Below are 14,672 nucleotides of genomic sequence, written 5' to 3'. Positions count from 1 at the left end.
GACACGGGTGGGAGGTGGGTAAGCGCGCGCGCCGCCCGTCCGTCGTGGTTTCCTGGCTGCGCGCGGCGGTGGTGGAGTGGCTGCAGCTGTAGCAGCAGCTGCGAAGATGGCGGAAGGGTTGGAGCGTGTCCGGATCTCCGCGTCGGAGCTGCGAGGGATCCTGGCCGCTCTGGCTCCGCAGGCCGGGAGCAGAGGTGAGTCGCGCCGCCCAGCTCCTGGGTTGGGCCTGCCCGCCCCGCCTCCCTCTCCTCCTCTGCCTCCTCCCAGCTCAGTCCGCGGCGCTCTTGAGCCCCCGCCCCTTCCCCAGCAGTGGGGGCGGGGGTCGAGGGCGGTCCCCTGGCCGCCCCAGCAGTCCGAGGGCCAGTGTAGGATCGAGCTCTGCCAGCCCCGGCGCCCTCCGGGAGAGCCCGACCCGAGTTCCTGCCTCCGCCCCCTTTCTCACCGCGAAGGTGACTGTTCCCCATTGCCCCAACCTTCTGAGACCAGTTTGTGGATTCCCAGTCGTCAGGAGAAGAGACGAGGAGTGGGTGCTGGGGACTGGGGGAGGCCCTGGGATGTGTCGTTCCCAGAGGAATCCTCCTCGTGCCTACCTTGTTATCTCTTTAGAGTTGGGGAGAAGGAACTGGGGAAGTCGAGGAGAAAGATTGAACAGCTTGAGACTTCTTGCCGAACTTTTTCCCCCAAGGCAGGGTTCTGAAGGCTGCGCCACGGGAGGGATCCAGGACCTCCGGTAGAGAGCTCACTCTACTCTGGTTTGCCCTTCGCATGTGTGGGAGCAGTTTTTATCAGAGAGACTGTTCATCTTGCAAATTAAAGTCTCCATCCACGCCAGGAAAGCTCCAAGGAAGATTCTAGTATATCATCTCTCCTTTGTGGGGTGGTGGAGTTGTATAGAATGGTAGTTGTGCTTCTGCAGGCTTGTGGCCAAAGTCTGTGAAATTGACTTTCTTTGGTCATTTGAATGGGATTATTCAGGGTGTTTTCTCCCTCTGCTCTGAATAGTAGTAGCTTTTCTCTTCCTCCTCCCCACCTCTCACCTAAGTTACAAAGGCTTCTGGGGGTCAGTTATTCTGGAGGTAAGCTGCTTTACTTTTATTCATACTTGATGAAATAGTCTTTTAAGCTTTTGATAACACTGAAGCAGTATCTTAAACTTCAGGGGTTTTTGTGTTTTTGCTTTCTGTTTTGTTACACCAATGAGTTAAATGCTGGAGGATAATATTTATTTCTGTAATGGGCTTGTTTGTATTGTTGTTTATAGAACAATACTAGGATTTTATAAAGCATTCTGGTTTTTTTTTTTAATTTTTTTAAATTTATTTGACAGACAGAGATCACAAGTAGGCAGAGAGGCAGGCAGAGAGAGGAGGAAGAAGGCTCTTTGTGGAGAAGAGAGCCCGATGCGGGCTCGATCCCAGGACCCTGGGATCATGACCTGAGCCGAAGGCAGAGGCTTTAACCCACTGAGCCACCCAAGTGCTCCTAAAGCATTCTGTTTTTTTTTTTTTTTTTAAAGATTTTATTTATTTGACAGATCAGAAGTAGGCAGAGAAGCAGGCAGAGAGAGAGGGGGAAGCAGGCTCTCCGCCGAGTAGAGAGCCCAATGCGGGGCTCGATCCCAGGACCCTGAGACCATGACCTGAGCCGAAGGCAGAGACTTAACCCACTGAGCCACCCAGGTGCCCCAAGCATTCTGTTTTGAGTACTCTATAATCTCACTAATTCCTGTCAGTTTCCTATTGACAAGTTTCATGGCTATTTGTAGTAGTCTCTTCCCTTAATAGTCAAAGGTAACAAATACAAAAAATAGATACTTGCTTATTTGTCATTCAGTAAGTTTAGGGAGCCTGGGAGAGTAGTTTTGAAAGTCCTGTACCCTTATTTTTAAATACTGCAGTCCTTGGTATTTTGGGAGCATGTCACAATACTTCCATCATCCTCCTGAGAAAGCTCCTTTATGGAACTTTTTCCTTCTCATATTCCACATCATAGTAGCAGTTAGTCGCAGTATTCCAATGATGATAGTCTGAGCAGTATTTCCTTGGAATGACTGTTGGTTGCTGTTAGAGAGTTGGTGAGCATGAGTGGAGTTGAAGAATGTGAAAGGAACTACTTCCTGTTTGCTTCAACAAGAGGTATGTGTTTGGGCAGTTGGTATCCTGAAAGAAGAGGATTGTCCTGGCCAAGTTCAGAGACTGGAGTTGCACATTTTTTCCCCCAGATATGTCCAGAACTCTGGATTGTTGTGCATACCCCTCTTTTTCTCCTTTACCCCCAACTACTACTATGTTAAAACGGGCTTAGCCACCCTTGGAAAAAAGAAGCACTAGAAGAAAAGACTAAAATGGATCCAAGGACTCCATAGCAGAGAACAGTCTGATGCCCAAATTGTTAGTCATCTTTTATTCTGGCAATGATAAGGTATTTGGGGTCTTGGATACCTGGATATGACTTGGGTAACACAAGAGAGTATGTTTTTTTTTTTTTTTTTTTCCTATTTGCCTAATCCAAGTGTAGATAGTGATAACATAATGAAGTCCTTAGCCTTGCCAGTTGGTAAACAAATACTGTAAACCTACTAGAATTTCTGCTTCTTCAAAAATTTCCTCCCATGTTCACCAATATTAGCATTTCGATGTCTTATTCTTGCTTGGCTTTTCTGTTACTTAAGCAGAATGACAGGTTTTTTTTTTTTTTTTTCCTTCCCTCCCCTTTTATTCTTTTCTTCTACCTATTCCTTCCCAACACTTTCTCTAACATCATAGAAAACATGAAGGAGCCCAGGCAACGCAGAGATAACCGGCGCCCAGATCTAGAAATCTATAAGCCTGGTCTTTCCCGACTGAGGAACAAACCTAAAATCAAGGAACCTTCCGGGAGTGATGAATTTAAGGATGAAATTGTTAATGACAGAGATTCCTCTGCTGTTGGAAATGGTACCCAGCTCATTAAAGATGTCTGCAGGGAACTGGATAACCAACATCAAAATGGTCCTGTAGACCCCGAAACTATTGGGACACAGGAGTCTTTTCCTAGGACTTCTGGACAAGAGGATCGAAGTCTAAGAATTATCAAAAGAACAAAGAAACCTGACATGCAGATCTACCAGCCTGGAAGGCGTTTGCAGGCTCTTTCCAAAGACACAACTAACAGGGTGGGTGAGGAAGAAATCCTCAACCAGGTGGAGCAACTGAGAGTAGAAGAAGATGAGTATAGGGGAAAAGTGAAAGAGGAGGTTGTGAATAAACCAGACAAAGATGAGGCAGAGAAGAGCCTAAATGGTGACAGAGTAAGGGCTGCAAAGGGAGAAAAAGGAAAGAGGATTGAGAAGGGGGAGGGATTAAAGAAAGTGACTGATGACCTGGCACAGGGGAAGCCAGGTTCTGCAAAACGCTACTCCCGCTCAGATAAACGAAGGAACCGCTACCGCACTTGTAGTACCAGCTCTGCGGGCAGCAACAACAGTGCTGAGGGGGCTGGCCTGACCGATACTGGATGTCGTCGCCGCCGACAGGATCGGGCCAAGGAGAGGCCACGACTGAAGAAGCAAGTATCTATGTCTTCAACTGATTCTTTAGATGAGGACAGAATTGATGAGCCTGATGGGCCCAGGAGGAGCTCAGAGAGGAAGAAACATTTAGAAAGAAGCTGGTCTGGCCGTGGGGAGGGAGAGCAGAAAAGCAACGGGAAAGAAAATCGAGGCACTCTCCGTGTTACCTTTGATGCAGAAACCATGAACAAAGATTCTGCCGTGGTGAGATCAACCAGGGAGGATGTGGATAGGATAAAGCCTGACAAAGGCTTAAGCAGTGGGGGCAAAGGCTCTGAGAAGCAGGAATCCAAAAACCTGAAACAAGAACTTCGAGGCCGTGGACGTGGCATTCTGATTCTGCCTGCCCATACCACCCTATCTGTCAGTTCAGCCGGTTCTCCAGAATCTGCACCTTTGGGACCTCGGCTTTTGTTTGGATCTGGTAGTAAGGGATCTCGGAGTTGGGGCCGAGGAGGCACCACTCGACGATTATGGGACCCAAACAATCCTGATCAGAAACCTGCTCTAAAGAGCCAGACACCCCAGCTACATTTCTTAGACACTGATGATGAAGTCAGCCCTACCTCTTGGGGTGATTCCCGCCAGGCCCAAGCATCTTACTATAAGTTTCAAAACTCTGACAACCCCTATTATTACCCCCGGACACCAGGCCCTGCCTCTCAGTATCCTTATACCGGCTACAGCCCTCTGCAGTACTCCGTGGGCCCTACGAATGGTGTGTACCCTGGGCCTTACTACCCAGGCTACCCAACTGCTTCAGGACAGTATGTCTGTGGCCCTCTCCCTGCCAGCACCATGAGTCCCGAGGAGATGGAACAGCACATGAGGAACATGCAGCAGCAGGAGCTACATAGGCTTCTCCGGGTGGCTGACAACCAGGAACTGCAGCTCAGCAACCTGCTCTCCAGGGACCGGATCAGTCCTGAGGGCCTGGAGAAGATGGCTCAGCTCAGGTACACTGTGTCCCAGTGGGGATAAGCTGGAGGTGTGTAGGCTCCTGTGGCTGAGGAACGTAGAAACGTCTTTGGGAAGGTAGTGGGTATTAAATCCCTTTCACATTGATTTTTGTAAGGAAGGGGCTTGGAAAAAGAACAGAAAATTTTATTTCTAGTCTTAGAAATGATTATGCTTCCCACTCTTTCTTTAAGAAAAAATTTTTTAAGAGAACATGGAATCTGGAAATGAAAAAAGAACGACTTTCCAGAATGCCAAGAAGTGAACAACATATAACTTGTGGTGAAGATCTTATTTTAGCTGTGAAATTTAGGTAGAGACATATGGGGAAAAACTACTTTCCTAGACATAACCATCTTTAGAATGGCATTTCTACTGTGCAGAATGAAAAGTCACATGAGTACTATACCTGGTGACATTTTGGATTTCCTGCCAAAGAAGGTGTTTAATTTGCAAGAAGCCTTTCTTGTGGTGTATTTGGAGTTAGAAGTTGCATGTATTTTATTCCAGAGCTGAACTGCTGCAGCTGTATGAGCGCTGTATCCTAGTAGATATCGAGTTCTCTGATAATCAGAATGTGGATCAGATCCTGTGGAAGAATGCTTTCTATCAGGTGATTGAGAAGTTCAGGCAGCTTCTCAAGGATCCGAATGTTGAGAACCCTGAGCAGATTCGGAACAGACTTTTGGAGCTCTTGGATGAGGTAAACCATCATTTTTTGTCCTCAGGATAAAGGCTTTAGCATTCTGTAGCTGTGATGGGTCTTTATCACCTGAAATAATGATGATGTATAGCAGAACACTGACAAAAAACTTGATGCTCTTTTCTTGGATTTGGGCCTAACCTGCCCTGTTGCTTCCTTGCGACCTTAACTTATTGGCATTTGGAGTTAGTTCTGAGCTTGGAAATTTTCTGAATGTCTTGTTTAGGGGTGGGTGGCCGGGGGGAGAGAAAGTGTGTATGGTGTGTGTGAGTGTGTGTGCATGCACGTGCACACACGCATATTTTTAAAACCATGGAGGGGCTTATGCTATGAATTTGTCCTGTGTTTAGTTGGTGACCACTAAATACTGTGTATGCCTCTCTTTACATGGGATGGCTGAACATTAGCCAAACTGTGAACAGGTTATTTGCCCTAGTTTCTGGTGGGTAAATTGGATCAGAATAGTCTGATTCAGCTGTTTTTTATTTTTTGTCTTTATAGGGTAGTGACTTCTTTGATAGTTTGCTTCAGAAGCTGCAGGTTACTTACAAGTTCAAACTGGAGGACTACATGGATGGTCTTGCCATTCGCAGCAAGCCATTACGCAAGACAGTAAGCCCCCTTCTTTATCTTTAATCATCCATTTAGTAAGCATTTGTCTAGTGTTATGTGCTATGTACTACGCTAGGTATTGATACAGAATGAAAGACATAGTCCAGTGGGGGTATAGACCAATTAAACCAGCAATTATCATGTATTAAGTACTATGGTAATTTATATATACAGCGTAGAAGGGGCATAGAGCGAAGTGACCCTGATTCAGACTGGTGGAGTCAAGGGAAACTTCTGAGAGACTGTTGAGTCTTGAAACCTGATGAGGAGTAGAAGGGGTAGTACAGGGCACAGCAAGAGAGAATCGGGCCTTGTTGTAAAGTGTAAGAAGTTCAGTATGCTGGTTTTTGTAATGTGGAGTAGGCCTGTTGTAGGAGGTAAAGCTAATGAAGTAGAAAGGGTTAGATCTTTTGTATGCCATACTGAAGAGTTTATATGCCAAAGTTAGAACTTTTGATGCCATACTAAAGAGTTTGGACTTTATTCTGAAAGCAGTGAGGAGCCATGGCTTGATTTTCACTAAATGGATAGCATAGATTTCTTCTTAGAACCAGTCCCTGGCAAATGGATGAATTTGGACAAGAGTGGAGGTAGGAGAGTCAGGTTGCGGGCCTGAACTAAGGTAGAGGTAGTGGAGGTGGAAGAGAGACAAATTGAGAAGATATAAGGGAAATAGAATTGAATTGCTGGCTGATTTGTGTGAATGGTGAGATAGGAGGCATAAGGAGTCTAGATCATCTCCCAGTTTGTAGCCTAAGAGAGTGGCTGGGAGGAAGAGGTTAGTTCAGTTTTGGCTGTGTGTAAATGTATGAACTTGAAAATGAATGGATGAATATCCTGGTCTTTTTGAAGCTCAGGGGAAAGAGCTAAGCTGGTTCTATAGATTCAGCAGACATCAGTGTATATAAGTGATAGTTGAAGCAGAAGTTTGGATACTGGGATACTGGCCAGGCCCTATCTGTCAGCCAGAGATTGGGGGTGGGGGAATGAAATTTCAAGGTAGTGGTGGGTAGAATTGTCAAGTGCCGTAGCATCTTTGAATGCTGAGATTACTGAAAGTGTCCATTGGATTGGATGAGCTTATCACAATTAATTTCAGTTGGAGAGAATAGAAGACAGATTGCAGAGAATGAAATGTGGGACAGTAGATACAATGAAGGGAGTAATATAGACTATTCTTTTAAGAATCTTGGCTGTGAAGGCAAGGAGGGAAGATAGTTAAAAGAGTACATAGTGTCAAGAAGAGTTTGTGTTTAAGCTGGAAGAGGCTTAAGCATATTTATACATTGAGAGGAAAGGGTCAGGGGAAAGGGAGAGGTTAAAGATTCATAAGAGAAAGTCATGTGATTTATGAAGCAGAGACTTCCTCTTGTCTTTCTACTCCTGATGGTTGCTGTGCACAAACTCTGTTACTAGTCTATAGGTATTTATTAAGACCCTCCTACGTGCCATGTGTCTTTCTAGGACACATGATTCACTGTGGAACAAGAAAGCCATGATCCCAGCTCTTGGAGTTTAGAGTTTGCTTAGGGGTGAGTACGGATGGTGGATTAGTAATTGCAGATGCAGTGACTTCTGCAGAGGATGTCATGATGGGGGTATAAGGTAAAGGGGTTTAGAGAATCATGGAAGACTGAGGAAGTCACGGTTAAGCTGAGGCTGAAGACCTGAGCTGTTAGCCAGGTGAAGGTGTATGGGAAGATGCTAGAATATTCTATGGAGAGGAAGTAGTATATGTGCAGGTCCTGAAGCCGGAAAGAGCGTGGTGTGTTAGCGAGACTGATAAAAGTCTAGTCTAACTGAGGTGCAGAGAAAGAGGGGGGAAGTTGTGCTGCAGAGGTGACCAGAAGCTAGATCATCTGGGACTCATCCAAAGGATAGTGGAGAGCCTTTGGTGGAATTTGGCTCCCCCACTCCCCCTCATTGAGATAGCAGAGTGCTGTAGGATGGAAACATAATCTGTTTTCTTGGTTCCTTTATCAGCTAACTGCAAAGTGTTCTTGGTGTTCATTCAGAGAATGTGTGGAATAGTCGGGACTCTGAAGGTATATGGCTTGTAGGTGGTATAGAACTTTGCTGAGGCACACGTTTGTTATGTAATAGGAGGTTGATGTGCAGTGGCTATTTAGCTAGTGGATGAGCCTTCCTCAGGGACAGTATCTGCTTCTCCCTGAAGCTTTGTTCTTTATTCAGTGATGTGTTAATTTCTTATGTGGAGTGGAATTGCATGTTATGAGGTGATGTTCTGTAGGTTTTTTTTTGGATGCATGTCTTGGGATTGTTAAGGGTCTACTCTCTTGTTTTCTCATGGAGGGACAGATGCCAAGCCCATTATTGAGAAAACAGAAGTATAGAGAGGGAGAGAGAACTACTCAGGGACTGGCAGTATTGTAGGTGTTTGGTAAAGGGTAACTATGTTACCGTTTTAGGTAATTGTTACTGTTTTGCAGAGTGAATGTAGTGAAGTAACACAGTGCAGTGATACTTATAGTTTGAGGAGAGACTGTAGTGAGACAGGAAAATAACAGAATCAACAGTTGTTTTAGTATTTGTCTATCACTTTATAATTTGTGAAGTATTTAACACTTACTCTCTTCACTTACCCTATGGAATATGTTTTGTTTTTGTTTGTTTTTTTTTTTTTTTATTTATTTGACAGAAATCACAACTAGGCAGAGAGGCAGGCAGAGAGAGAGGAGGAAGCAGGCTCCCCGCAGAGCAGAGAGCCAGACGTGGGGCTTGATCCCAGGACCTTGGGATCATGACCTAAGCCGAAGGCAGAGGCTTTAACCCACTGAGCCACCCAGGTGCCCCTGGAGTATGTATTTTTATATTCAGATGAAGAAACTTGAGTCTCCAAAACAGTTCCAAAGATGCACAGAAGATCACACTTACATAGAGAGTTAGGTTTCCTGGTTTCCAGGTTTCAGAATGTTTTTTTTTTCTGTTTACCTGGGCTTAAAATAAGAATGACCGCCTCTTTTCTGCCTTCTTTCTCAATAAATTTGTGTCACATTGTTGGCTATTTTTCGCTAGGCAAGTTTAGACCGAAAACTTTTTACTTTGTTGAGGATGACTAGTGCCTTATTTTTTTTTTTTTAAGATTTTATTTATTCGATAGACAGAGATAACAAGTAGGCAGAGAGGCAGACAGAGAGAGAGGGGGAAGCAGGCTCCCCGCGGAGCAGAGAGCCTGATGCGGCGCTCAATCCCAGGACCCTGAGATCATGACCTGAGCTGAAGGCAGAGGCTTAACGCACTGAGCCACCCAGGCGCCCCGATGACTAGTGCCTTATTAATGCTGTTCTGTCACTTTGATCCTATCCTTGTACTTTGGGGTTGACGTTAGAGTTTCTTGGGTACACTACTAACTGATCATTTTTCCTGAAGGTAAAATATGCCTTGATCAGTGCCCAGCGATGTATGATTTGCCAAGGAGATATTGCTAGGTATCGGGAACAAGCCAATGACACAGCAAACTACGGGAAAGCACGCAGGTACTTTTGCCTCTTATTCATTGCTTCTCTTTCCTTGTGGCGTTAAGCTAAGCCCTATTAAGAGCAATGGGCCACAGAGCAGCCTTTCATGTGGAAGGTCTTACAGGTGTCCCTATTGGGCTTTGTAATCAGGCTTTACCACTCCAGCATTACATCTAACACTCCAGCTTATGTCTTAAGCAGTTAGGGCTGTGAGGTAATGAAATGGGAAAGCGTTGATGTGGAGCTAGCATTTTTTACTGTTTTTCTATTCCAGTTGGTACCTAAAGGCCCAGCATATTGCTCCCAAGAATGGGCGCCCCTATAACCAGTTGGCTCTGCTGGCAGTGTATACGGTAAGCAATCCTATGGACAGGGGAAGTATTTTGCAGGCAGTGACTTAGAAAGAATGGACTTTGATAGTGTTAGCTCCTGGAGCTCGAATTCTCTGAACAACTAAACTTAAAAAATACCCTTTCCTGCCATCCTCATATTCCTGTTACTTTCAGAAGTGAGTTGTCAGTGATTCCTTACTCTGGTTGAACCTGTGCTTCATCCCGTTTCATTGCACCGAAGTTCCTAAGAACACTCATGCTCCAGCCAAACACCACTCTTTGTTTTTGACCAAGGCTTCTGCTCTGAATCTTGTCTTGCTTCCCTTCCCTATCCTGTTGAATAAGGTTACTCATTTCCAGAAGGAAAATAAGGCTCCCTTAACCTCTTTTCCTTAAAGTCCTAACTGACCCTAACTAGTGAGATCCTTACTTCTTTGCCCCAGATTATCCCCTTAAGTTTTCACTTAAGGAGCCTTCTTAGCAGAAGCACTTAGTGCCAAATTGTATCTTCCTAGATCTTATCAAACTCTGCTAAATATGCCTCTAACAGAGAACCTTGGGAGCTTCCTCATAAGCCGAATTGAAGGGGGGAAGGTCAATGGTAGATATCAAAGATTGACGTATAAAGCAGCTAATCTGGGGCACCTGGGTGGCTCCGTGGGTTAAAGCCTTTGCCTTCAGCTCAGGTCATGATCCCAGGGTCCTGGGATCGAGCCCTGCATCAGGCTCTCTGCTCAGCAGGGAGCCTGCTTCCCCCTCTCTCTCTGCCTGCCTCTCTGCCTATTTGTGATCTCTGTCAAAAAAATAAATAAAATCTTAAAAAACAAACAAACAAACAGCTAATCTGCTCATTTAGCAGGGAGAGTTTTCATAGTGCTATAAAATTTCATTGCCCAGATTTTAGTCAATAAAAGATTTAAAGAAATTCATAACACTTCATGATGGATTGAAATTGTTGATTTAGCACTGTGGTTGACTGACACAATTCCTTCTACATCTGTAGAATATCTTCATTCACGCCTTCTTTTTTTAGATTTTATTTATTTATTTGAGAGAGAAAGAGGGAGAGAGAGATCACCAATAGTGGGAAGGAGTAGAGAGAGAGGCATACTCCCCAGTGAGCAAGGAGCCCGATGTGGTACTGGAATCCCAGGACCCTAAGATCATGACCTGAGCCAAAGGCAGACACTTAACCGACTGAGACCCCCAGGTGCCCCTTTTCATTTGCTCTTTATTCTCTTTAGTAAACTAACAGTATTGTGCAACCATCAACTCTAGTTATCTAATTCCGAAACTTTTTCAGCACCCCAGAAGGAAACCCCATACCTTTTACTCTCCATTCCTTCTACCTCCCAGCCTCTGGCAACCACTAGTCTACTTTCTGTCTCAGGATATACCTATTGAATGTTTCATATAAATGGAATCATCCAGTATGTGAGCTTTTATGTTTGTCTTCTTGCATTTAGCATAAAGTTTTTGAGGTTCATTTATGTTGTAGTATGTCTCAGTACTTCATTTTTATGGCTAAATCATATTCTGCTGTGTGGATATACAGTACTTTATTCATTAGTTGTTGGACATTTTGGTTGTTTTCACCTTTCAGCTATTGTGAATAGTGCTTTGTGAAGTACAGGTATTTGAATATCTGTCTTCAGTTCTTCTGAGTCTATATCTATGAGTGGAATTGCTGAGTTGCTTGGTAATTCCATGTTTAGCTTTAGGGGGATGAGCAGAAGCAAAGAGAGAGAGGGAGAGAAGCAGACTCCCTCTTGAGCATGGAGCCCAATATGGGGCTCGATCTCACGACCCTGGGATCATGACCTGAGCTGAAATCAAGAGTCGGATGCTTAACTAACAGAGCCAACAGGTGCCCACTAAGTTTAACTTTTTAAGGGATCACCGAACTTTTTCATAGAAGTTGCACCATTTTACAATCCCAGCAGCAATGTACAAGGGTTCCAGTTCCTCCATGTTCTCACCAACATTTTCATTTCTTTGAGTATGACCATCCTAGTAAGTATAAAGTGATACTGCACTATGGGATTTTCCTCCCCACTTGGGGACATTGTTTTTCCTTTAATGTTTTCTTTTTCCCTCCCATCCTCCCTCCTTCCCTCTCTCTCTCTTTCCTTCCTTCCTTTCTTGCTTGCTTCCTTTGTGAGTTTTAGGTTTGCAGAAAAATTAAGCAGAAAGTACAGAGATTTCCCATATACTTCCTCAACTCTTCTCCATGTCAATTTTCTCTGTCATTAACATCTTGCATTAGTGTAATACATTTTTTTAAAAAGACTTTATTTATTTGACAGAGAAAGACACAGCAAGAGAGGGAACACAAGTTGGGGGAGTGGGAAAAAGGAGAAGCAGGCTTTCCACCAAGTAGGGAGCCTGATGCAGGACTTGATCCCAGGACCCTGAGATCATGACTGGAGCCGAAGGCAGACACTTAATGACTGAGTCACCCAAGCGCCCCATACATTGTTTATTATTGATGAGCTAGTATCAATACTTTATCACTAATTAAAGTTCCTACTTTACATTAGGGTTCACTTTTATTGTACAGTCTATGGATTTGAACAAATCTGTAATGACATGTATTCATCATTATAGTATCATACAAAGTAGTTTTACTGTCCTAAAAATACCCTGTGCTCAACCTGTTCATCCCTCCTCACTCCTCTGAACCTCTAGCAATCTTAATTTTTGCTGTCTTTAGTTTTGCCTTTTCCTGAATGTCATATGGTTGGAACCATACAGTATATAGCCTTTTTTTTTTTTTAAAGATTTTATTTATTTATTTGACAGACAGATCATAAGTAAGCAGAGAGGCAGGCAGAGAGAGAGGGGAAAGCAGGCTCCCTACTGAGCAGAGAGCAGGATGCGGGGCTCAATCCCAGGACCCTGGGATCATGACCTGAGCCAAAGGCAGAGGCTTTAACCCACTGAGCCATCCAGGCGCCCCAGTATATAGCCTTTTCAAATTCACTTGTTTCACTTAGTAATATGCATTTAGGGTTATTTTTGTGACTTGACAGCTCTTTTCTTTTTATTGTATGGATGTACTGCAGTTTGTTTATCTGTTTTCCTATTGAAGGACATCTGGGTTGTTTACAAGTTTTGGCAGTTATGAATACAAATGCTGTAAACATTTGCAGGCAGGTTTTTGTATGGACATAAGTTTTCATCTCATTTAGATAAATGCCAAGGAGTGTGATTGCCAGATTGTATGGTAAGAGTGTATGTAGTTTTGGGGCGCCTGGGTGGCTCAGTGGGTTAAAGCCTCTGCCTTCGGCTCAGGTCATGATCCCAGGATCCTGGGATCGAGCCCTGCATTGGGCTCTCTGCTCAGCGGGGAGCCTGCTTCCTCTTCTCTCTCTGCCTGCCTCTCTGCCTACTTGTAATCTCTGTCTGTCAAATAAATAAATAAAAACCTAAAAAAAAAAATGTATGTAGTTTTGAAAGAAATGTCCAGGGGCGCCTGGGCGGCTCAGTGGGTTAAGCCTCTGCCTTCCGCTCAGGTCATGATCTCAGGGTCCTAGGACTGAGCCCTGCGTTGGTTCGGCAGGGAGCCTGCTTCTCCCTCTCTCTCTCTGCCTGCCTCTATACCTACTTCTGATCTCTTTCTGTCAAATAAAAAAATAAAATCTTTATTAAAAAAAAAAAGGAAAGAAATTGCCAAACTATCTTCAGAAGTGGCTGTGCCATTTTGCATTCCCGCAGGCTGTGGATGAGAGTTCCTGTTGCTCTGCATCCTCATCAGCATTTAATGTTGTCAATAGTCTGGATTTTGGTTATTTTGTAATAGATGTATAGTCTTATCTCATTTTAACTTACATTCCCTAATGAGGTATGACCTGGAATATCCTTTCATATGCTTATTTGCCATTTGTTTATCTTCTTTGGTGAGGTGTCTGTTTTGATCTTTTGTCCATTTTTAAATTGTGTTGTTTGTTTTTTTATTATTGAGTTTTAAGAGTATATTTTGAATACCAGTCCTTTATTAGATATGTATTTTGTGAATATTTTCTCTGTATGTGGCTTATCTTTTTTTTTTTTTATAAAGATTTTATTTATTTATTTGACAGACAAAGATCACAGTTAGGCAGAGAAGCAGGCAGAGAGAGAAAGAGAGAGAGAGAGGAGGAAGAAGCAGGCTCCCTGCTAAGCAGAGAGCCCGATGCAGGGCTCCATCCCAGGATCCTGGGATCATGACCTGAGCTGAAGGCAGAGGCTTTAACCCACTGAGCCACCTAGGTGCCCCTGTATGTGGCTTATCTTTTCATTTATTTAGCACGGAACAGAAGTTTTTAATGAAATCCAACTTACCAACTTTTTCTTTTGTGAATTTTGCTTTTAGTGTAATATCTAAGAATTCCTCACCAAACCCACGGTTATCTAGATTTTCTCCTGTGTTATCTTCTAGGAGTTGTATAGTTTTATATTTTGCATTTAGGTATGTGATCGATTTTGAGTTAATTGTTGTGAAAGATGTGAGGTCTGTGGCATTGACTCCTTGTTTTGCATGTGAATGTCCAGTTGTTTCAACACCATTTGTTGAAGAGATTATCCTTTCTCCATTGAATTGCCTTTCCTCCTTTGTCAAAGATCAGCTAGCTGTATTTGTGTGGGTCTATTTCTGGGCTCTCTATTCCATTCCACTGATCTGTTTGTCTCTTTGGCCAGTACCACATTTTCTTGTTTACAGTAGCTTTATGGTAAGTCATGAAGTTGGGTAGTTCGGTCTTCCGACCATGTTCTTCTTTGTCAGTATTGTGTAGGCTATTCTGGATCTTTCACCTTTCCATATAAACTTTAGAATCATTTTGTTGTTATCTATAAATCTATTGACTTTGAAGTAGTATCTCATGGTGGTTTTGATTTGCATTTCCCTAACAACTAATGATGTTGAGCTGCACTTATAGGCCATCTGGAGAAATGTCTATTTAAATCCTTTGCCCATTTTTTTCTTAAAAAAAGTAAAAAAAAAAAATTAATTGTAAAATATACATAAGATGAAATTTACCATCTTACCCATTTTACAT

At 43.5% G+C, this 14,672-nt stretch overlaps 1 protein-coding gene across 2 annotated transcripts in view; it reads left to right on the top strand.

The window, feature by feature from the left end:
* Positions 1–67: 67 nt before the first annotated feature.
* Positions 68–14,672, top strand: part of SMG6 (SMG6 nonsense mediated mRNA decay factor) — a 246,031-nt gene continuing 231,426 nt past the window's right edge. Inside the window, exons 1-7 of one of the 2 annotated variants that reach the window (XM_045984065.1) lie at positions 102–194; positions 686–1,076; positions 2,766–4,506; positions 5,018–5,210; positions 5,712–5,822; positions 9,213–9,319; positions 9,576–9,654. In XM_045984065.1, the coding sequence (XP_045840021.1) occupies positions 962–1,076; positions 2,766–4,506; positions 5,018–5,210; positions 5,712–5,822; positions 9,213–9,319; positions 9,576–9,654 (2,346 nt within the window). In that variant the 5' untranslated portion in view covers positions 102–194; positions 686–961. Of the gene's footprint in view, positions 195–685; positions 1,077–2,765; positions 4,507–5,017; positions 5,211–5,711; positions 5,823–9,212; positions 9,320–9,575; positions 9,655–14,672 lie in introns of both variants that reach the window. The other variant, XM_045984066.1, reaches the window with a different exon arrangement.

Source organism: Meles meles, chromosome 18 (genome assembly GCF_922984935.1).
Source record: "Meles meles chromosome 18, mMelMel3.1 paternal haplotype, whole genome shotgun sequence".
In the NCBI taxonomy this organism is placed as follows: domain Eukaryota; kingdom Metazoa; phylum Chordata; class Mammalia; order Carnivora; family Mustelidae; genus Meles; species Meles meles.
The sequence above is the reverse complement of the archived record's forward strand: the minus strand, read 5'-3'. Positions and strand labels throughout refer to the sequence as shown.